Raw genomic sequence first — 22,265 nt, 5'->3', positions numbered from 1 at the left:
CGGCATTTCCGTGCGCTGCTCTGGTTCGCCAGAAGTGGCTGGCCACATGACCCAGAAGCTGTCTGCGAACAAACACCGGCTCCCTCGGCCAATAAAGCGAGATGAGTGCCGCAACCCCAGAGTCGGCCATGACTGGACCTAATGGTCAGGGGTCCTTTACCTTTTTAACGTTTTGGAATATGTAAACTTGGCAGGGTCACCTTTCAATGCAAGCTTGAATCAATTTAATTCCCTTTCCCTAGCTGGAACGCAGAGGCACATCTCAACAGCAACAGATCCCACCGTCTTCTGCTGAGCTGGCCTTTTGCAGACATCAGCTCCACACAGGTCCCTGGGGCTTAGCAGCCGGGCCAGACTGCAACTGAGTTCTCCATTCCTCTCCCATGGCAAGTAGGCGGATTCAGCTAAGCAAATCTCCCAGCAGACTTCAAAGGACTTGTACGTATTTGCTGTCTGCAGGGGAGTCATGGCACTGTTTCCCTTTTGACCTGACTCATCATCAAAGGAAAGTGGCTGGTGACAGCCGACCTGCGAAGGTATGACTGGGAGCGCTTGCTAGAGATGCTCCCTTAGTCTCTCCCATGCAGTGCATGCTGGGAAAATCCCTGCCACTCCTTGAGTACTGTGTCTTCCTGTAATGCATGCTGGAAAACTCCGTACCAGTCCTCAAGTATTGTTATTCCCTGCAATGCATGCTCGGAAGCTGCCTGCTGCGCCTGAAGTAAGTTTGTTGTTTAGTCATTTAGTCGTGTCCGACTCTTCGTGACCCCATGGACCAGAACACGCCAGGCACTCCTGTCTTCCATTGCCTCCCACAGTTTGGTCAAACTCATGCTGGTAGCTTCAAGAACATTGTCCAACCATCTCATCCTCTGTCGTCCCCTTCTCCTTGTGCCCTCCATCTTTCCCAACATCAGGGTCTTTTCCAGGAAGTCTTCTCATGAAGTGGCCAAGGTATTGGAGCCTCAGCTTCAGGATCTGTCCTTCCAGTGAGCACTCAGAGCTGATTTCCTTCAGAATGGATAGGTTTGATCTTCTTGCAGTCCATGGGACTCTCAAGAGTCTCCTCCAGCACCAGAATTCAAAAGCATCAATTCTTCGGCAATCAGCCTTCTTTATAATCTAGCTCTCACTTCCCTCAAGTAAATAATACGGTAGTAAAATCTGCCGTCAAGCAGCTCCCTTTTAAAAATAATAATAATAATTTTTATTAGGTTTTTTATTTTATACTTTGTCACATATCAACGAAATCAAAACATCTTTGCTCATTCTGAGCCTCGACTACCGCCCCCACTCCCTGGCTTTCTTAGGTATACACTTTCGTCTTAGCATTCCTATCTCACCCGATTTACCTTCTTTTTATCCTTAAAGAAATTTACTTCAGTGTTTGTAAACCGGTTCCACATATCAAATTACAAAATATTTTAAGTAAAACCTGCAAACGTTTTCAAATGTTTACAATGTTCTTTCATATATTGTATAAATTTACTCCAGTCCTTTTCAAACAGCTCGTTACACTGGTTCCGGATGATAGCCAGCAGCAAAGTTCTTCTTATGTTCTTACCTTCCCATTCTCGCTGGGGCTGACAAGCATTGGAGTCAAACAACAATATTCAGAGGCCTGCTGTCTATGGCCTGGAAGAGTCAGTTGTGTCATTCAATCTCTGTTCTCCCTTCCTCCTATTTAAGAAAGGTAATCTTCCACCCTTGTCTCAAACACTGAACATTAATCAAACTGGCACCTCTTCTTTTATTCTAAATGTGTCGTTTTCCTTCCCTACAGGATGGCACTGCAATAAAATGTTGCAGCACGGAGCGCTCCTGTTCAGTGCTCCAGCCAGCCAGCCAGCCAGCCAGCCATGTCTTCTTTCAAAGTTCTCCATTTGATTCCCTCCTTCCTCCTGGTTTTATTGCTTTTACCCCACCTTTCCTCTAAGAAGCTTCAGGTGACACACCCACACACACCCACACACCCACACACCGCTTTCCATTTTACCCCCACAGAAACTCCATGAGGTAGGCTGGGCTGAGAGAGCTAGGATTGGGCCAAAGGCTGCCCAATAAGCTTAATGACCGAGTGGGGATTTGAATCTTAGTCTCTCAGGTCCTGCTCTAACCACTACACAGCACAGGCTTCTCTCCCACAACAGACAGCATACACCATCCCCATCGAGCTATTTTAATGGGGAGGGACAGTTTTCCCTTAATTTTCCCACCCCAAAATATTGCTTCTGCCTCTGCAAACCAAGCATACGGATCTATCATTTCTCTTTAACCCTGCTTCGGGTTTTCATAACCACCAGCACTTATGTTTGATATTAGCATCTATGATTTTATTTTATTTTGGCCAGGAGGGCATTGGTGGTGGGCATAAGAATTTCAAGATCTGTTGACTCACTTGTGGGTCACGACCTCTGCTTGCGATGCACCAGCATCACACACCCACACCCACACCCCCCATGCAAAACAGGGCCGTGCTATCAAAGGCCCTAATGCCAACGGTGCCAGTGGAATTGGTAACCTCAGCATGACCTGGCTACATCTGCCCCTCCGATCTCACCTGCCCTCCTCCAGAGCAAACACCGCCACTGTTGGCAAAGAGGATTTGCCTGTCTGAACAGGTGTGGGCCGGGCCTCACTTTCTTCGGGAGGGTGACCGAGAGGTCAGCTCTCTTCCCACCAAATTTCTTAATGCCCCTACCAAGAGGGCTGCTACCGCGCACCTCTGCGTCACAGCTGAGCTTTTCAAGGCAACAGCGATGGTTTCTTCCTGATAACCATCTGATTGAGGTCTCTATACAGTGGTACCTCAGGTTAAGTACTTAATTCGTTCCGGAGGTCCGTTCTTAACCTGAAACTGTTCTTAACCTGAAGCATCACTTTAGCTAATGGGGCCTCCCGCTGCCGCTGCACGATTTCTGTTCTCATCATGAAGCAAAGTTCTTAACCCGAGGCACTATTTCTGGGTTAGTGGAGTCTGTAACCTGAAGCGTCTGTAACCTGAAGTGTATGTAACCCGAGGTACCACTGTATTGGCTTTTAGGTCTAGGTCTAGGCTTGTTTTTCCACAGGGCAGTTGCAGAAGCTGGAACGGTAGGTGCTGGACTCTCTCCCTCACTGGAGATTTTTAAGCAGAGATGGGATGGCCACATGCCAGGACTTTAGCTATGACCCCTGCATTGCAAACTCTGTGATTCTTTAAGTTCCTAATTGGATATGCTGAATGTTATGAGAATTTTAATGTCTAAGATATAAAATAAATAACAGGTTTCCTGCCAGACAGGATTCTGCTGTAGACCACCCCTTCTGTGATGTATGTATGATGTATTGGGGGTGGTCTTGAGCTACAGGGTGGGAATTTTAAAAGTCTTTTTAAGGGCTTGCACACCATGGTTCTAGGTTCCTCCTCCCTCCTGTGTGGGGGTGTGGGGGGGTGAGCTCCCTGTTGCAACAGTTTAATAAAGATCAGGCTTACTAGCTGCTTTGCTTCTCAATATTCTCTGGTTGGCCTTTGTTATTTTCTCCTACCGATAGGGAACCTACGTAAGGACTCTATACGGGCTCTTGGGTACTGCATAAGGGGAAAGGAGAAGTTTTTCTATTAACACTGAATAACGCACCGGCATCAGAAAAGCCCTGGGGGCAAATGAGTCCTCATCTGGGCCCAATGCATAGTTGCCCATTCCTTTCAGGCCAGGTTAATTGTGTCCCTTACTATTTAATTTTGACCACATATCCAAAAGCAAAGTGACGGCTTTTCATCTGGCAAGGGAGCCAAAGAGGGATGCTATTGCAGACTCTGACAGGACCAGCTCCCCTCTGTTGGTGTAAATCCCCGCTGTCTGTCACTGACATTAAAACAGCAGTCCTGTGCAATTAATTATCCAGAGCGACAATAGAAAAATACAAAAAGAGAGTGTCAATCAGAACTGAATTGGGACAGGGCAAGGGTTTAAAACTCAGTGGTTTGAGTCTGGTTATTAAATGATGAATGTGTCTATGACAGCAGCCAAGTTGCCCCCAATTAAACAGGTTGTGCTCCTGTGCTTTAATACCAGCTTGAGCTGCAGACATGAGCAACAGATAAGAAGAGCATAAGAGAAGCCTGCAGGATCAGGCCCATGGCCCATCTGGTCCAGCCTCCTGCTCTCACAGTGGCCAACCTGTGTGAAAACTGCAAGCAGGATTTGAGCACAAGAGACCTCTCTCCTCCTGTGGTTTTCTGCAACTGGGATTCAGAAACACTTCTGCCTCCAGTTGTGCTGGGTGAGGGGGGGGGGAACCCACACTTCCTGATGACTGCACATCAACTGGCTCTGAAAAGAGGCACAAGAGCAGGTCGCAACAGGTGTCTGAGGTCAGTTGGCAACCTACCTTCTGCACTACGAACTCTCGTTGGTTTTAACTGTCACGGCTCTATGTCCGCTGCGAAGGATCCTGGGGGTTGCAGCTTGCTGTGGGTGATGAGGGTCAAAATGTTGTTAACAGGGAATGTGTGGACTGCAACCAAATAGAACCAGTGTGGAGCCAGATCAGATCCAATGAGATCCAGGCTCAAATGTATACACAGCCAACAAGCTGTGGGCCCATCGCTATCCCTCAAGCTAACGTCCCTCTCGGGGATTGTTGTGAATATCAAACAAGGGTTGTGTTCTTGAGCTGCTTGAGCGAAAGGAAGGCTAGAAATGTAATAAAACTCAAGTAAGTACCCTCCTGTTGGCTATAGTAAATCTACTCTCACATTGTGGCTTTTTTTTCCTGGCTCCCTCCCCTCTCCAGTCATCAGGAGCCCCCTTTTTCTATACCCATGACTATAGGGATGGGGAAAGAAATTTGATTTTGTTTGTATTTTCATGAGAAATGGCCAAATCCACACTTTTCAAACCAACGGGTGAGGCGAAACATCCATCTTTCAATGCACACACTACTCTAGATTTTGTGATGCAGTTCCCTGTCCAATGATGTGTACAAAAAATGACTGTATTAGGGCAGGAGGGGCTAAATTTGGCCCTCCAGGCCTCTGTATCCAGCCCTTGGGATCCTACCCAGGCCACGCCCTGCTCTGCACCGCCCCCTACTGGCTTGAAAGTGTCATTGAACTAACTAGGATTATACCTCTTGGTATTTTTCCACCTTCGCCGCATTAAGCAGTTGGTCCCTTACCTTTCCTGCCCCAACCTGGCCACAGTGATCCATGCAACGGTCACCTCCAGGCTTGACTACTGTAATTCACTCTACGTGGGGCTGCCCTTGAAGCTGTCCCAGAAACTCCAGCGGGTGCAGAATGCTGCAGCAAGGCTCCTCACAGGGTCTCTGCCATGGGAGCATATTCACCCAGTGCTTTTCCAGCTGCACTGGCTCCCAGTGGAGTACAGGGTCAGATTTAAGGTGCTGGTTTTGACCTTTAAAGCCCTTCATGGCCTAGGACCCTCGTACCTACGGGACCGCCTCTCCCGGTATGCCCCACAGAGAACCTTAAGGTCCATAAATAGCAACACCCTAGAGGTCCCAGGGTCCTAGGAAGTTAGATTAGCCTCAACCAGAGTCAGGGCCTTTTCAACACTGGCTCCGGCCTGGTGGAACGCTCTGTCTCATGAGACCAGGGCCCTGCGGGATCTGATTTCTTTCCGCAGGGCCTGTAAGAGTTGTTCCGCCTGGCCTTTGGCTTAGAATCAATTTGATTCTCTCCCCCTCTTTCTTTTTTCCTTTCTCCTCCTGTGAAGAGGCTGCATGTTATTGTTTTAATGTTGTATTTTAATCTTGTTTTTTAACTTGTATTTTAATCAACTTGTTTTTATTGGTTGTTAGCCACCCTGAGCCCGGTCTTGGCTGGGGAGGGCGGGGTATAAATAAAATTTCTTCTTCTTCTTGACTGGATTGAGAGGGGTCCACGTTAGGCCACACACCCTTTTGCCGCGCACACACCACTCGTATGTGGCCCTCAGAAGGTTGCTCAAATGGGAATTTGGCCCTCCGGCTGAAAAAGGGTTCCTTATCCTTGCATTAGGGAAAAGTGTGCATATAAATGCATATTTGTGCAAACAACGTGCAGAAATGCATTATATCTGGAGGAAGTGATTGCGGGAATAGGCAAAGTTGCATACAAAATATGTTTTTATTTGGAGAAATTAGCACAAAAATACTGATGAATTTTCATGAAGATTTTTTTTTTAATTCAAATTGCTGCAGGTGGTGTGGGGAATGGGATTTCAGATTGGACGACTGAGAAAGCAGGAGGAACTGAAATCGACAGGTATGTCTGTCCCTAATCATGATGGTAAACGCTGCAGTTTTGCAGAAAGGGCAGTTCCAGTTTTGAGCAGCAGCTACGGCGTATTTATTGCAGCATGGCAGTTTGGACCTGGGGTTTCTCAGCTGCTCACCTTTGGCCCTTGCTCTGCCTCTGGGAGGGCAGGTGCCACTTACGGTCAAGGAAACAGGAGGTGATGTCAGAAGACTGACATGCTAGAGAGAATCAGGGCGGACAAGGCATGCACTTCAGGGTGTCTGGATGATCCCGGGCTATAACTGCCTCCAGACATGGCAAGGATAGTCATTCTCAAGGCTTGCAGGACCATGGACAGGTCACTGAGAGCTAGCAGCTTGCTGCAACAATCTGTTTATTGAGCATCCCTCCCAATTTGCTTGCAGGAAGACTGGGCAGCACCAGCTATTTATTGAGTTGTCTACAACTACACAGTGCATTCACCTTCACTTTCCTAACTGCAAAAAGCCCAGTGGTTGGGGTTTTTTTTGGAGGGGTGGAAGTGAGCTAGGTGTATAGGAGCAACAAATCAGCTTTGTGTACAACCTGAATTTGCTTCTACCTGATAGGACAGAAGCTCCCAGAGACCCAACTGCAGGCATAAACTTTAATTCTCTCTAGGCCCAAACTCTTCTCAGACTCTGCCCCACTGTTTGAGGATTGAAGCTCCGTTCAGGGGCAACCCACAAGCCCCACTGATAAGTGCTCTAACGCCTCCCTGTGACAAATCCTTTTATGTGATCTGGTGGGGACTAATGCCCATTGAGACTGTAAGAAGGCAGGCAGATGTTCACTGGCTGAAGAAGGCAGGTGGAGATTGGTGGGCCATTTGCCCTCATGGATCTGCCACCATGGAGTTGTGATCTCTGCTCCTGTGTGAAGGTACTGGAGAGTGAATGGCAGCTGGTGGGAAGAGGCTCAGTCCTTTATTGGGAGAAGGGCCTTCCTTGGGAGTCGCCAGGTACCAGGCTTGCAATAAATAACAAGAATTGCGTCTCGCATCGCTGCTGATAACGGGGGTCTAGACCTCTTCCTCAAAGTCCTAGTACAAGGATGGCCTAGTTCTGGCCTAAGAGACAACTATGGCCCCCAGCCTCTCCCCATCAGGCCCTCAGGACCTTCCCAGGCCACACCCCTTGCCAACCCTGCTTTGCAGCCTCCTTGAATTTTTGTGCCAGTTGGTTTGTGCCCTCAGATCATGCCTCTTGCTTGTCTGGATAGAGGCAATGGTTGGGGTGTGTGTGTGTAGAAACAAGCCTACTTTACAAAGGCAAAATTCACATTTAATATTGTGCTTATTTTTTGCCTCTGGCTCTCCCAGCCACTGGCGTGTGGGCCCCAAAACATTGCCCAGAAGGGAATGTGGTCCTGCCTTGCAGAGACAAAGCAACCATTCAGAACCATTTGTCTATGGTGTTGATGCACCCAAGCCCAAGACACGCAATTCAGTCCCTTTTGTGGCAGTGGCCTGGATTTCAAAGGTGGGAGAGGGCCTTTTCCTAGAATTGCTGCATTTAGAAGGCCACAGTGAAGCAAGAGTTTGGCTTAAATTAGGGGGAGAAGGGCTGGCAGATTTTGTTAGGCACCCTCTACCTCGAGACCAGGTGCCAAATGCAGTCTTCCAGCCATCTCTTGTCCAGTCTTCAGGACTTTGCCCGGGCCACACCCCTCACTGACCCTTCCTGCATGAATGTGTATTTGGCCAGAAGATGTCCTTGAACTGAGATGGTATTTCTTGCTTGCCTGGATGGAGAATGCTGCATGTGTTCTGGGCACACTCACCCTTGGTAGGTGGCCCTTGCAATGTTGCCCAGGTGTGGATGTCAGGGGCTGGAGGAATGGTGGGAGCCCCCCCCCCCCCCGCTTCACCTTCCCAAGGCCAGGAGGACAGTATTGATTTAGAACAGTGGCTTGCAGAGGGGCATAGTCCAGAGGGGAAAAGCTGGGAAATACTGGGTGAGGAACAGTTAGAAGAGGGAACACTAGGAGAGGGGCAGCTGGCAGATTCAGTGTCCTTGGACAGCATTCCTGACTCACCTTCGCCTAGGACTAGACGGACTCTGAGAGTGATAGAACAGAAAGCGCAGAGGCAACAAGATCAGATTACCAAACGTAGGAGTGACGTAGATTAATGGGGACGGAGGGGGTGAACCTTAACTAGGACCCACGCTATTTTTAGAGAGATATGCATTCATTTGTCTCTCGCTGTGATTATTAAAGAAACTATCTGGCAAGAATGCTCCCTTTTGTTTGATCTGTTTAATTACTGCCACTGGGGAGGGATCCGATTCCCCGAAGCCTGACAGTGGCCAATAATCCAAGTGTTTCAGTCTTCAGTTCTGACATCGCTTGGACCATAATCCTTTCTATCTCCCCACCCGAAACACACCACAGGGAATGCTGGTAAATGATTGCATTTGGCTAGGAACATGGGAGACAAGACAACTACCCATAAGGGAGGTGTTCTACCTGCAGTCAGAGGCAATATGCTGTGGGAAAAGTGGGATACTGGCCTGATCCAGCAAGCTCTTATGTCCTCAGGTTGTTCTCTCCTTCCCTCTTGTGTGTATTAAAAAACACACCCAAACAAACAAAAACCCCTGGGATTACTGCAAACTAACTTCTGCCCTTCCCAAAAAGAGAGAGAGAGAAATAATAAAGAGATCTTGTGGTTCTATGTACAAGTGGAGAACATTGCACTTAATTTCTTTTACATCCATTGGACAACATTAACTTTCTTTAATATATAAATCTCTCTGGATAGGCTGTGGGGGGGAAGGAAAGGGAGGAGCCGGGAAATCACCGCGTTTCTCTATATACAGTTCCGTTGGCTCAGTTCAACAGCACAGGCAGCTCATCCTCCACAACCTGAAGTAACAGCCCCAATTTCACACTCTGGTCCATTTTGGTAGAGGAATGTAACTCTTTATAAATATGATTGATCTTCAGCTTTTGCACTCTCTCCAAACTCCTCCTCAGTCCAATATCCATTTTGTTCTCACTTCTCTTGCAAAGAAATGCCCCCAGGGAAGGAAAAATACTTTCAAAATCCTTAAAAGACAGTAGGTCTTGGAAACTACTGTGGGCTGGGGTGTGTGTGACAGAGACCCACAGGGATGCCATCTTTGCACCCGTTGCAAAAGTCACCGAAATGTTTTGTCTTTGAAACTTCCAGCCCTCTCGCCAGGTTTGGTGGGCTCTCTTTGTTATGGTGCCAGACCTCTTGATAACCTCCTGGTCCCAGGACTCTGTCGTCACTCGCTGGCAGGATGATGAGGGGAAATAATCTCTGGTTGCTATAGGCAAAGGAAGTGAGGTATGGAGCATCACCAAGCTTGCAGCGGACACTAAAAGGGGCAGGGGTATTAGGTGAGGGAAAGAAGAGGGAGGCAGAGGTTAGAAGTCATATTCCAGGAGTGGAGAAAGTCAGGCCCAGAGGCTAAATTCCCCAGGCCACCCCCTCACTGGCCAGGCTTCAGGCTCTCCTTGAGTGTTCTTCCCCGGCTGGAATGTGTTATTGAACTCTGATTATGTCTCTTGCTTGTTGAGATGGGAGGACAGAGAAGGGTGTGTGTGTGTGTATCAGCTAGCCTACTGCACAATGGTAATGTTTACATTCATTGTTGTGCCCACTTTTGCCTAGCCCATCACTGGCATGTGGCCCCCAGGAGGTTGCTCAGAAAGGAATGTGGCCCCTCAGGATCAAAAGGGTTTCCCACACCTGCCACATTCAAAAAGATTACCTTGAAGAAAAGTAGCACTGAGTGGAGAAAAGAGCATTTCTTTACACTGTAAAGGTAAAGGGACCCCTGACCATTAGGTCCAGTCGTGACCGACTCTGGGGTTGTGGCGCTCATTTTGCTTTACTGGCCAAGGGAGCCAGCGTACAGCTTCCGGGTCATGCGGCCAGCATGACTAAGCCGCTTTTGGTGAACCAGTGCAGCACATGGAAACGCCGTTTACCTTCCAGATGGAGCGGTACCTATTTATCTACTTGCACTTTGATGTGCTTTCGAACTGCTAGGTTGGCAGGAGCAGGGACCAAACAACGGGAGCTCACCCCGTCGCGGGGATTTGAACCACCGACATTCTGATCAGTAAGTCCTAGGCTCTGTGGTTTAACCCACAGCGCCACCCGCATCCCTTCTTTTACACTGTAGGATGGTGTTTTGATCTTACATTTTTATGCTGTAAACCACCATGAGATCTACAGATGAAGAGCGGTATACAATTATTGTTGTTATTGTTGTTTGTTATGGTGTGTGTATGAAAGGTTCTAGACATTTACAAATCAGTTCAGCTGGTTAGGTTAAAGTACAGAGACAGGGCGGGGCTTCAATAGCACCTTGGACAGCTCCCTGCAGAGCTCAGCCTGGTGGCTCCATAAGAGCAGCACTCAAATGTTGCTTCAGCACCAGCCACCCTCAGACTGAGCCTGAAATAGGAGCTCCATCTCAATAGCTAGCTGAGATGAGCCTCTTCGTTTAAAGGGGCCCACCCTGCTTTAGCACTTGCTGGCTCTGATGGAGCAGGGGAGAATGCAGTTGGCTACCACTAGTGGTAGCCAACATGGTGCCCCTCCAGGTGTTGTTGGGTTTCCAACTACCATCAGCCTCAGCCAGCCTGGTCAAGGATAACCTCTGGAGGGCTATTTCTGCACTAGGGCTTCTGAGCTGGAGTCTTCCCAAGTCAGAGGAAAGCAAAGCAGCCACATTGGACTAGAAAGCTACTTGCACAATGGGCTTCTCTTGTGCAAGTATTTCTGGCTTAGTAGGCACATCTGGGGATGGCACCAAAGACCATTCCACTCTGAACCCCCCCTGACCTCATCCCCAGTTCCTCAGTGTCTGGTAAATATGCAGCCGGCTGCATCAGTTCAAGTTTTTTGTTTTGTTTTTTAAAGGACTTTTTAAAGGACTTTAAAAAAAAAATCTTCTGTGGCTGTTATTTGAAGGTTTGATTTCGCATGCTACTGCTGGGGTCTTTGCTGCCGACTACTGAACTGTATTATGATGCTGAAGGTTGGAAGATTCAGGACAGACAAAAGAAGATACTTTTTCACCCAGAGCAAACTTCAACTATGGGGCTCGCTCCCACAGGAGCCAGTGATGGCCACCAACTTGGATGGCTTTAGAAGAGGCCATCTGGGACAGTTCAGTCGGTAGAGCATGAGACAATTAATCTCAGAGTTGTGGGTTTGAACCCCACCTTGGGCAAAAAAACAAACAACACACCCTGTATTGCAGGGGATTGGACGTGGTCCTTTCCACTTTTGCAATTCTGTGGTTCTATGGCTTTCAATAGCTACTTGCTACAATGGCTATGTTCTGCCTTCACTGACAGAGGCATCAACGCTTCTGAATACCAATTGCTGGAAGCCACAAAAGGGAAGAGTGCTGTTGAGCTCAGGTCCTGGTTGCTGGTTTCACCACAAGCATCTGGCGGACCACTGTGAGAACAGGATGCTGGACTAGATGGGCAGTTGGCTCAATCCAGCAGGCCCTTCTTATTATATTGGATTTATTTAAATTGACTGTTTATACTGTAAATTGGATTGTATGCTCTAATGTTTGTTAGCTGTTATTAATGCAAGTCACATTGAGAAGGATATAGTCTGAAAGGCAGCTTAAAAATACATATATTTATTCCAGTCTCTAACTGTACTTGGGTTTGAAATTGTTCTTACATATGACATTGTTTTTAATATGTTGTTATAATATGGAATTGCTTCTGATTGTTTGTGTATGTGTACGGCAGTCATTTCGACATGTGGAATTGCTTTAATTGATTTGACATAATGGTATTTTTTATCGTTGAGGTTTTTGCTGTCAAATTGCTTCAAGCTATTTTTCTTGATAATAATTTTTATTAGTTTTCAATTACAGTCCAATAATAACCTCATTATAACAAGGTATTTTTATGGGAGGTGACTCATAAATGGAATCAAACAAATAAATTTAATAACAAAGAAATTGTTTTTGATTAAGCATTCTGTGTGTGTGTGTGTGTGTGTGTGTAAAACTTTTGTGTAAATAAATGGCTGAATATAAATATAAATATGGGGAAACAGCTAATTGCTGCTGATTATCCCAAACAGCTCTCTTCTAACGATAAGCTGAGTTTTCTTTACCACCACCACCCATGCCCACGTTTGACTGCCCCAGTGAGGCCGAGCAAGCAGCATCTTGCTGGGTTTTGATTAAGAGGACACTTCCTGAATCCAGGAGGGCTTGTTCCAACACGCAAGCATCAAAGTCAACTGGAGGGCAAGATGGAATAATCAATCAAGGACAAAGTTATGGCTGAGTGCCTGGCAGATGAATCGATAGAGCCTTGCTAAGGAAATGGTCTTCTTCCCCCAGTGGTGTGGATGCGCCTGATTGCTTGACTGATGAAGAATGGTGGGCAAGCGGTTTCTCCGGCTCACTACAAAGGGTGGGAACCCAACAGGAGTGGGGGGGGGGCCTTGAAAACAACACTTTCGCCTTCCAGTGCAGTGTGGTAAACACTTCTCTGCAGGCCCCATGTGGTTCCAAATCCAGACGGTTGCCACCAACCAATATGAACAACACCCTCATATAAACAAATCAGGCAGGATGGTGCAAACTGAAGATGTCCAGAAGGAACTCTCCAGACAAGGTGAACAAAAGCTCAGTGTTGTAAATTGGTGTAAACTAGAGGGGGAAATTATTTTTGCTCACACAAAGATTTCACACACTGGCTGCGATGGATCTGAACTGCTTGTGATGGGACCTAATCTTGTGGTTCTTTCTTAGGCAAAACGATTGAGGGATTTCTCAAAAGCATCCTTACCAAACCGGGCAAAATGTCTTGGAGGGTTATTTGTATGTTTATAGACATCCTTAGGACTGGGATGAGGTTTTCGCATCAGGCAAAAGTATCTGATGAATATTTTTAAGGGGAGAATTAAACTTTAGCTAAGAGCAAAATTCTCCAAGGGGGTTTCACATCCATTTCTCATTGAACCATGTTTGGCGTTATGGTTGCTAGGCTGGTCATGATGATCAGTTAAACTAGACTTAGCCCCATTCAGCAGTCTGCCAGGGGATAGAAGTTCCAGTCAAATCAAATTCTGTGGAATCATAGAACCATGCAGAGTTGGTTGGGAGCCCTGGTCATCTAGTCCAACCCCCTGCAATGCAGGAATCTCAAAACGCAGTTCCTCCATCCATTTTGAAACCATAACGGACCCTTTCCAAATGTGCTAGCAGTTTTATTGCTGCACCACTAGGAGGTTAGGACTTAGGAACATAGGAAGTTGCCTGACATCAATTGGACCATTTGTCCATTTAGCTCAGTATTGTCTACACTGACTGGCAGCAGCTCTCCAGGGTTTTAGAATGGAGACATTCCCAGTTCTGTCTGGAGAGGCTCAAGATTGAACCTGGAAAGTTTCGCATGTGAAACATGTGCTCTAATCACTGAGCAATGGGCAGCCCTTTCTCAATGCACCCAACACTCATGCAAACCCCCGCTGTAAGCACCCACAGAGACTTCCATTCATCAGCCCCTTCTGAGCAACCTCCGGGAAACACTGGCCCTGTATGGGAATCCAGGCTCTCGTTCTAGACATTCTTGAACCCAGCCCATTATAATAATTTTGGCACGCCTTGTTTTCTTTTAAAACGCGAAAGCTTATCTGTTGAGGAGTTCAAGGTTTTCTCCTCTAACTATCTGTTAATCGATAAAGGCTGAATATTTCCCACGGTCTGCAAAGCTGCCTTTAAAGCAGGAGAAAAGAGGACCTTTTGTTAGAACTCCTCGCTAAATGGCTCAGGCCATTTACAGCAAAATGGACTGGTTAGAGGATTTTTCTTTTATTTTTTCGGAGGGGGGTGCACTAACGTGTCTCCAAAGGTTTCATAAAAAGAGGTGCAAGGGCCGGGCTATCCTCTCCTGACTTCAAATCCCACCCCTGAGGCACTAGGCACAAGAAGGTTCTTCCTCAGACCCTCCAAGTGCTAACACATTGTTAGGCCCTTCCCCATCTCATCAGGCTCCAGCCCCTAACTCCCGGGCTCGCCTCCCTCAGGAGATGTGGCAACTCTAGTTGTATAGGAGTGTTGTCAGTCAGCTAGGAGGCTGGCAGAACCCCAGCTCATATCGGGCTGTGCTCTGAACCTGTGCCTTTGTTTGGCGTACCAGTTTCCACAAAGAAGACTTGGCTGATCATTATTTACCTGTTTACTGGAAGACATATTGGTTAACGAACTGATGCTGCTGGTATCCGTGACCACCATGGCTGAAGGGAACCGGGATGTGTGGGAATACTGAGGGGGTTCCTGCTTGTGCGCGTACACTGTGGAGGGAAACGACAACAGCACTTCTGTCATGTGAGGTAGTGGGGAAGACAGGCAAACCTTTTAGCATGCAACTACAGTATAAACAGGCTCACCCCATCAATGGAGAAAGACTCACTCCAAGAGACGATGACTCTTATATTATTAGCTGGGGTTTGTTTATTTTATGGAGTTTTAAAATTTGTTAGAAATGGAAGCGGGAGCACAAATTACACTTATTGGTCCCCCATCCAGAACAGAAACCAATTGAGTGAATGCAGTTGGTATTTGCTGTTGTTTTCAGCTTGGAAACTGAATAATTACATAATGATTATGTAAATTTCCACCATAGCAGACAGTGAGGCAAATAATGTACCATAATATTGGGAGCTGAACCACAGCGGAATAGATACAGTGCTGCATGCAATAAATATGGGTCAGAACAGAAATCAATTCCATCTTATGCCCCTAACGTAGTGCCCCTGCCATCCCTTATCTTTGAAACAAACCAGTGACAGAACTGAAGCTAAGAAAGACTGAGTGGCCCCAACATCACTCTGTAAGCTCTGAGGCCGAATGAGGATTTGAACCCAGGTCTAACCACTACACCACAGTGCCCCTTCTGCCCTGTTTTTGCTTCTCAGTCTGCTGTCCAGGCCCCTCCAACTCTCCCGCCTTAGGGTTCTTTATTTTAAACTGGACTTGGACCAGGCAGGGCTGTGTTCTGTAAAAAGCAAGGCAAACCCTACTTTCGCTAAGGCAGTGATTCACAGATTCTGTTGTTGTTTTTTTCTGGGAAACCGGGAACTAGGAAGGAGATTCAACGTTTTAAAATTCTGGCCCCTGTAGCAACTGCTCCTCCCAACAATACAGACAGACAGCACCTCGGCCACATCTGAATCATACATTTAAAGTCCTCCTGTAGCACTTTAAAGCATCATGGCTTCCCCCAAGGAATCCTGGGAAGTGCTGAGAGTTCTTAGGGACTCTCTTCTTTCCCTCAGAGAGCTGTTATCTCCCAGAGCAGTTTAACAATCAATCCCTCTTCCCCAAGGAACTCCCAGAATCCTGTGGGGGAAGCCATGGCTGTGAAGGCGGTATAATACCGCTTTAAATGTATGGTGGAGACGTGGGCACAATTAGTCGCTCTTTTCACCTCGGGAAATACCTGACAAGATCCTTACTGTGTGAATTCTGCAGCTGCGTCACCATGAAGGGCTGCTGTGCCATAGGGTTGGGCGACTGCTGCATGATGGGTTGCTGGTGGGGGCTGTGCAGCTGCTGGGAGAACTGGACGGGCTGCAGGGCTGCCAGGCTGCTGGCCACGCTGTTGATGACGGGGATGCTCTGTGCTTGGGAACTGTTTAGGCCTGGGAGAGAGAGAGGGGAAGAGGGGGAAAGGGGAAACAAATTAGAGCAGGGTGAGGAATCTGGGCCCTTGCAGCTTTCTGCATGTCCAGAATGTAATCCACAGTGCAAAGGTATATGAGTCTCATCCGCTGCTGTTCCCACTTTGCTTCTGGCCCTGACCACCGCTGTCACACAATTCCTACAAGGGAATGCTTCCTTGAGCTGGAAAAGGTCCCTCAGATTATTCCTAACATACATCAAATACCTTCCTACCTTGATTCACACACGGTGGTACAGTGGTACCTCCGGTTGTGGACAAGATCCGTTCTGGAGCTCCGGTCGGATCCCGAGGCTTCCGCAACCGGAGGTGTCTGTTCTGCACATGCGCATGGCGCAACAGAGTGCTACTGCGCATGCGGCGAAACCCATAAATGTACTTCTGGGTTTGCCACATGTGTATCCCGAAGGATACGTAACAAGAGGGGTACGTAAGTAGAGGTACCACTGTATAAAATTTCTAGAAATTCTTAATGAAAGTCTCTAAAGCTTTACTCAGAGTAAAAAAAGGTTAAGGTGTACTCAGAGTAAACCCAATGAGATCAGTAGACCTAAGTTAGCTATGTTCATGAATGGGTGTACTCTGTGTATGACTAACATTGAATGCAATCCACAGTTGCCCCAAAAAAGCCTTCCTTTCTTCCCCTCTTCAAAGCTCACTTTTTTCTATGAAGCCTCTGGCCCAACCCCTTCATCACCACGTGCTCTGCTGAAGACAGCTAATGTGGTTCTTCCCATACGAATGATGGACTACATTCCCTATCATCCATTCCCATTGGCTATGCTGGCTGCGGCAGATGGGAGCTGCAGTCCAACAACATCTGGTGGGTACCATGTTGGCTATACCTATCCTACTGTACCTAAGCTTAAGTATGTGTAACTGAAATAACAACATGTTATTTCCGTGTTCACACCGGTTTCCATTTTCCTCGGTTCTTCTCCCATTGTTGAACTTTGGGCTGTAAGATCCTCGGGGGAGAGACCTGTCTCCTGCTCCCTCTAAAATGCCCTTCACACTGATGGCATATCATATAAATACGAAAGAAAGATACAGCCTTCCAGTCCAGCAGAAAAGCACTTACTTTGTGTGATAGCCATGACACCTGATAACGGCGCCATGATGAGGTTCTGGGACTGTTGTGGATTATGATGGGAAAAGCTGTGGATGTTCGTGAGAGTACTGACCGGGGGAAGCCCACCTCCTGGCGCCGTAATCTGCCAAGAAAGGAAGAAGGGGCAATTCAAAACTGAGGCATGGACAGTCAGCCAAACAGCTCTAGCTCCACTGAGTGTCTCATACAGGCAGAAAGTCAGGATATAAAAGTTACAAATAAGTAAGATTGTGCACAGAGGTTTGTGATGCAGCCTTTACTACTGTTGTATGTCCTTTTGGAAATCTTTTGTTGTTTTACCTCAGAATTCCCAGAGATGCTTACTTTGAGCGGAGGCCTTCCAATTCACCTCAGATTTTCCTTTGGGGGAAATCCAGTAGCACCTGAGATTTTTATATATTTACTATTACTTATGTTAAATCCCTCTTCTCCAAGGGACAAAACACCATAACATTTACCACAGCCCCATTTTATGATCACAACCCTTGTCTGGCTAAGAGACGGCATTTGGCCAAAGGAGCCTCATGGCCATGTGGAGATTTGAACCCGGTGCTCCCAAGTCCTAAGTCCAACACACTTACCACAACACCACACATGCTCTTCCCTGGCCCTGAATGATTTTGCTATTCTTATCTCAAAAGTCCTTCAACATTCCTACAGGCGTCATCACCTTCCAAAAACTGGCCTCACATTTCGTGGGAGGGGGGCAATTCCCTGGCAGCATTATTTGTAGAGTGCCGTGTGAGCCTGGCTACGGTAGTCAATAAACGACTTTCTGGACGGAAGGCCAGGTTGTCTCAGAAGAGAACTATGCATCCCTGGCCAAGGGAGAGAAAGCAACTATAAAAACCACCCAGTGTGACATGAATCAGTCAAGCTAGGCCAAGGAAAATAACCCCACAAGGTGAATTTCTAGAATATTCTCACACTTCTGGTACTGAAAGCTGGCATTGCCCAAACAAAGAGGGGAAATAAGTGTTATAATACCAGGAACCGAGGGCTCGGGAACAAGGGGCTAAGAGAGGGCAAAAACACCTCAGAGGTTAACTGTGGATGTTTTGAACTGTTCTCAAGATGGCTGCCATTACACTTTGGGCAGGAAGGTCCATTTGACTGGCCCCATGGCAACGACATCATTGAATGTGCTAAAGTTCGCATTCTCCTCACGGGGGTCATTGGCCAGGCAGCCGGCCTCAGTGAGGACATGCCATCCAACACACTTAACACACACTGAGTGGAAGATCAAGTGATAGGCCTATCTAGTGATAGGTGATCAGCCTTTCAAGCCTGGTGTCATAAGAGGGGCATCCTCGGGTAGCTACTGCCACTGCCCGGGGCTCTCTTTTCCGGTGCACAGAAGCATGCTGGGCAGCAGCCACTATAAATTACCCAGTTACTGCCTCTCAACCTGAAGTTATTAAGTATATATTTAGTATACCTGAAGGAGTGTCTCCACCCCCATCGTTCTGCCCGGACACTGAGGTCCAGCGCCGAGGGCCTTCTGGCGGTTCCCTCATTGCAAGAAGCAAAGCTACAGGGAACCAGGCAGAGGGCCTTCTCGGTAGTGGCACCCGCCCTGTGGAACGCCCTCCCATCGGATGTCAAAGAGATAAACAACTACCTGACATTCAGAAGACATCTGAAGGCAGCCCTGTTCAGGGAAGTTTTTAATGCGTGACATTTTAGTGTATTTTTGGTCTTTGTTGGAAGCCGCCCAGAGTGGCTGGGGAAACCCAGCCAGATGGGCGGGGTACAAAGAATAAATTATTATTATAACCTAACATGACTAGCAGGGTTGTTGTGAGGTTATAAATGGGGAGGACCTTGTACTCCATCTTGAGCTCCTTGGAGGAAAGATGGGTTATCAATATAATTAAATAAATAACAAATAAGGTTGGAGTTATCCCTTCTCCTTGAGGAACTTCTGATAAACCTCTGAGGCAACCTAGGGAAGGCATGGGGGAGAAAACTGGCTTGTGTTTTCATTTTTAATGAGAAAGGTATTTGCACTTCACAGACCAATACGCAAATTGAAATGCAAGTATCCTTCAAAAATGGCACGTCTCTGAATTTTTATGATGCAGCTCTCCAACCAAAAATGCATACTTAGGTGAAAGTGTGCATAAAGATGCATGCGTTAGTGAAGTTAACATAGAAAAATGCATTAGATTATGAGAATTGGCTTGCAGAAATGGTTATATTAGTCAAAACTGCATACAAATATGTATTTATTGGGGGGGGAATTGCACTAAATTGCTGGAAATTTTCATGAAGATTTTTTTTAAAAAAAGAATAAATTGCTGCGGAGATGTAAAGAAACCAAACACTATAGATTAGTCTATTTCTACCTTACATTCCACCAGAAACACAGATGGATTGAAAGCAGTTTACAGAGGGCATATCTACTAAAGCTTTCAGCACTCTCTGATCATACATTATAAGAAGGGGGGGGGCTGCCTTCAACGCAGGACACAATTCCTCGTATGCTTACCTTGAGGAAGGAGAAATTCCTCAAGTCCAGGTCGCCTCAGTCAGGCATGCATGTGGTACAAAAAAACCACCCCATTTACACAAACCATTTAATGCATCAGCAAATCTTGAAAAAGTGATTAGGGACAGAAAAATATATGAATTAATAAGGACAGGGGAGGGGAGTCACCTGACCAGGAAAGAATTCGACCCCATGGTCACAAAGAAAACTTGCAGAGGCACTCTCCAGCGTTATGACCCTGAGTGCAGAGTCATAAAAGACTGACTGCACACCCAGAGATCAGACTAACACATGTCGGGAATTAAAACATTGGCAAAATGCCTAGGCAAATTCCAATGCAAATTCTGATTTTTACCTGAGACAGATTTCATTTGATTTTATTTATTTGAAGGATGTATAATATTTTTTGACAATCATGTACCACAAAGCACTCACAACATACATCAAAACAGAAATCCCACGTCTAAATGAAATGGAGCCATTTTAAATATCAATGTGGTAATAATTCTATAAGCCTACAAAATGGAAAAGAAGTATAACTGTAGTATTATAACTAAATTTCATCTAGACACCCACCAGCCTGCACAAAAGCTCAGCTCCTGCTTATATCCAGCAGAAGAGGATCTTTGTAGCCCCACCTCTTTAGACCTGCCTCCTTAGCCCTTGGTCCTGCCCAGTTGGCTCCTAGAGGGTTTAAAAAAGGTTCCCCACCTCTGCTTAGATAAAAAGTACAGTGGTACCTTGGTTTACAAACTTAATCCGTTCCCGAAGTCCGTTCTTAAACCAAAGCGTTCTTAAACCAAGGTGTGCTTTCCCATAGCAGCGGGGGACTCAATTTACAAATGGGACACACTCAACAGGAAGTGAAACATGTTCTTATTTCAAGGCAAAGTTCACAAACCAAAACACCTACTTCCAGGTTTTCAGCGTTCTTGATCCAAGTTGTTCATAAACTAAACTGTTCTTAAACCAAGGAACCACTGTAGTTCTTAAAGGCTCCAAGGGATTTTGAAAAACATTCTGTGTTTAACTAGTTCCAGAGGGCAATCACAACCTAAATCTGTCCCAGTTCTAATCAGGGGACCCAGTACCTTGCATTAAGAGTTTCTATGTAACATATAAACATGATACAGCACAGTTTAAATACTACCTGTACACACACACTGATTGGCCAGTGCCCATGACATCACTAGGAAATCACCCATACCCCCAATCCCAGGTTAGTTTTGCAGGGTTTCTTTTAAGAAAACACTTTCAGATTCTAATTACGTCATTAAGGGATGGTTTAATATGCAAACTCTGCTTTTGAAAACAATCACACACAAACACCCCCTTCCCCCAAAAGGCAGAGTCCACCTGAAACATGGCAGAGGGAGAAAGACCAACAGGTGCCTTTCATTTGTCAAGGAGGGACAAAGCTGGGGTCAGCCAATGGCCAAGAAGTCTGCCCTGAACTCTCTTTTTATATAATGTCTTCTTGAGATAGAGAGCTCACCCTGCTATATTAGTGTTGTCATTCTTTCTATCTCTATTGGAAAAAACAGTGGCCTGGTTCACAAGTAACACTAAACCATGCCTAATGATAACCATAGTTAATGAACCATAGATTTGAAGCATCTGGCAGACAATTACTTAAACCATGGGGGGTTTTTTATGCCACAGATTTGTTAGAAGCATTAGCAACAGCAGCCAAGCTTTGAGAGTGGCTTGAATTTTTTTACCACTCTTCACTTGCAGGGACGGTTCCTTAATCATAATTAAGAAGGAGGTTTGCTTGTAATGTTAAGCCATGGTTAATGTTAAGTAAGGCTAATAAACCAACTGCAAACCTTAGTTATCCATCTTCAACCATAGTTAACAAGCCATAGTTAAACTGCTTAGCTGGGTTCACACATAACACCATGCCATAGTTTAATAAACCAGAGTTTACTGTTACATACAAACCAGGCCATTATTACTTTTGCTAACATCTGTTGGCCTGAATGTAGATAGTCATAGGGGTTAAAAGAGAAAGGGATTATGGGAGTTTGCTAAATGACTTCAGTGGGGATGGAATGATTGAAGGTGGTGTGTGTGTGTGTTTTAATCAAATGGAATGTCATCAACAGCGAAGAGCAAACAATGATCCACCCCACCGTTCCAATTTAGCAGGCATTCAATCAATACCCTGAGAACAGCTCTGTGTCACATTTATTGGCGGGTTTCAAAGCCTGTGTCACTACCTGTTGCCAAGGAAAAGGTAAGGTCAGCATGATGACTTTTTCCTCAGTGTACTCAGGCTTTCCCCCTTCCCGTCCCTACAAATGCCTCATTGTTTTAACACAGGTCTTGTGCAAAAAAAACCACATGCACACACAAACCCCCAGAGTTTTCAAAAAAAATGAAAAAGAGAAAGTTTTGTTTGTTTTGCTTGCTAGGCCATCTTATCTTATCAGTCCCTGAGCTACAATAGGGCAGGTGTGCTCACCATTTTGCCGTCCGGTGGGAGCAGGCTGTGGCTGTGGCCTGGGTCCAAACCGGCTGGAGACACTTGCTGTAGGGCAGCCTGGCTGGAGGTCACCATGGAGCTGTTGCCATGGTGACTAATGGCGGAGGAGGAAGTGACTTCATTGCTCCCCGGTTGGCTGTAGCGGACTCCTGGGGAGAAGATAATTCAAATAGTTTCAGGCATGTTATTTATTTGTTTTAAA

The 22,265-nt window shown here is 46.4% G+C and overlaps 1 protein-coding gene across 4 annotated transcripts in view; it reads right to left on the bottom strand.

Moving 5' to 3' along the window:
- Positions 1 to 8,984: 8,984 nt before the first annotated feature.
- The window catches only part of HNF1B (HNF1 homeobox B), a 58,617-nt gene continuing 45,336 nt past the window's right edge, over positions 8,985 to 22,265 (bottom strand). For 2 of the 4 annotated variants that reach the window (XM_083479931.1, XM_083479933.1), the window contains exons 5-9: positions 22,043 to 22,212; positions 17,055 to 17,187; positions 15,750 to 15,935; positions 14,467 to 14,585; positions 8,985 to 9,612 (exon numbers count right to left, since the gene is read on the bottom strand). In XM_083479931.1, the coding sequence (XP_083336057.1) occupies positions 9,592 to 9,612; positions 14,467 to 14,585; positions 15,750 to 15,935; positions 17,055 to 17,187; positions 22,043 to 22,212 (629 nt within the window). In that variant the 3' untranslated portion in view covers positions 8,985 to 9,591. Of the gene's footprint in view, positions 9,613 to 14,466; positions 14,586 to 15,733; positions 15,936 to 17,054; positions 17,188 to 22,042; positions 22,213 to 22,265 lie in introns of all 4 variants that reach the window. The other 2 variants (XM_083479934.1, XM_083479932.1) reach the window with 1 other exon arrangement.

This window comes from Podarcis liolepis (genome assembly GCF_965112155.1).
Source record: "Podarcis liolepis genome assembly, chromosome: 16".
In the NCBI taxonomy this organism is placed as follows: Eukaryota; Metazoa; Chordata; class Lepidosauria; order Squamata; family Lacertidae; genus Podarcis; species Podarcis liolepis.
Note: the sequence above shows the minus strand (reverse complement) of the source record. Positions and strands in the feature narration are given on the sequence as shown.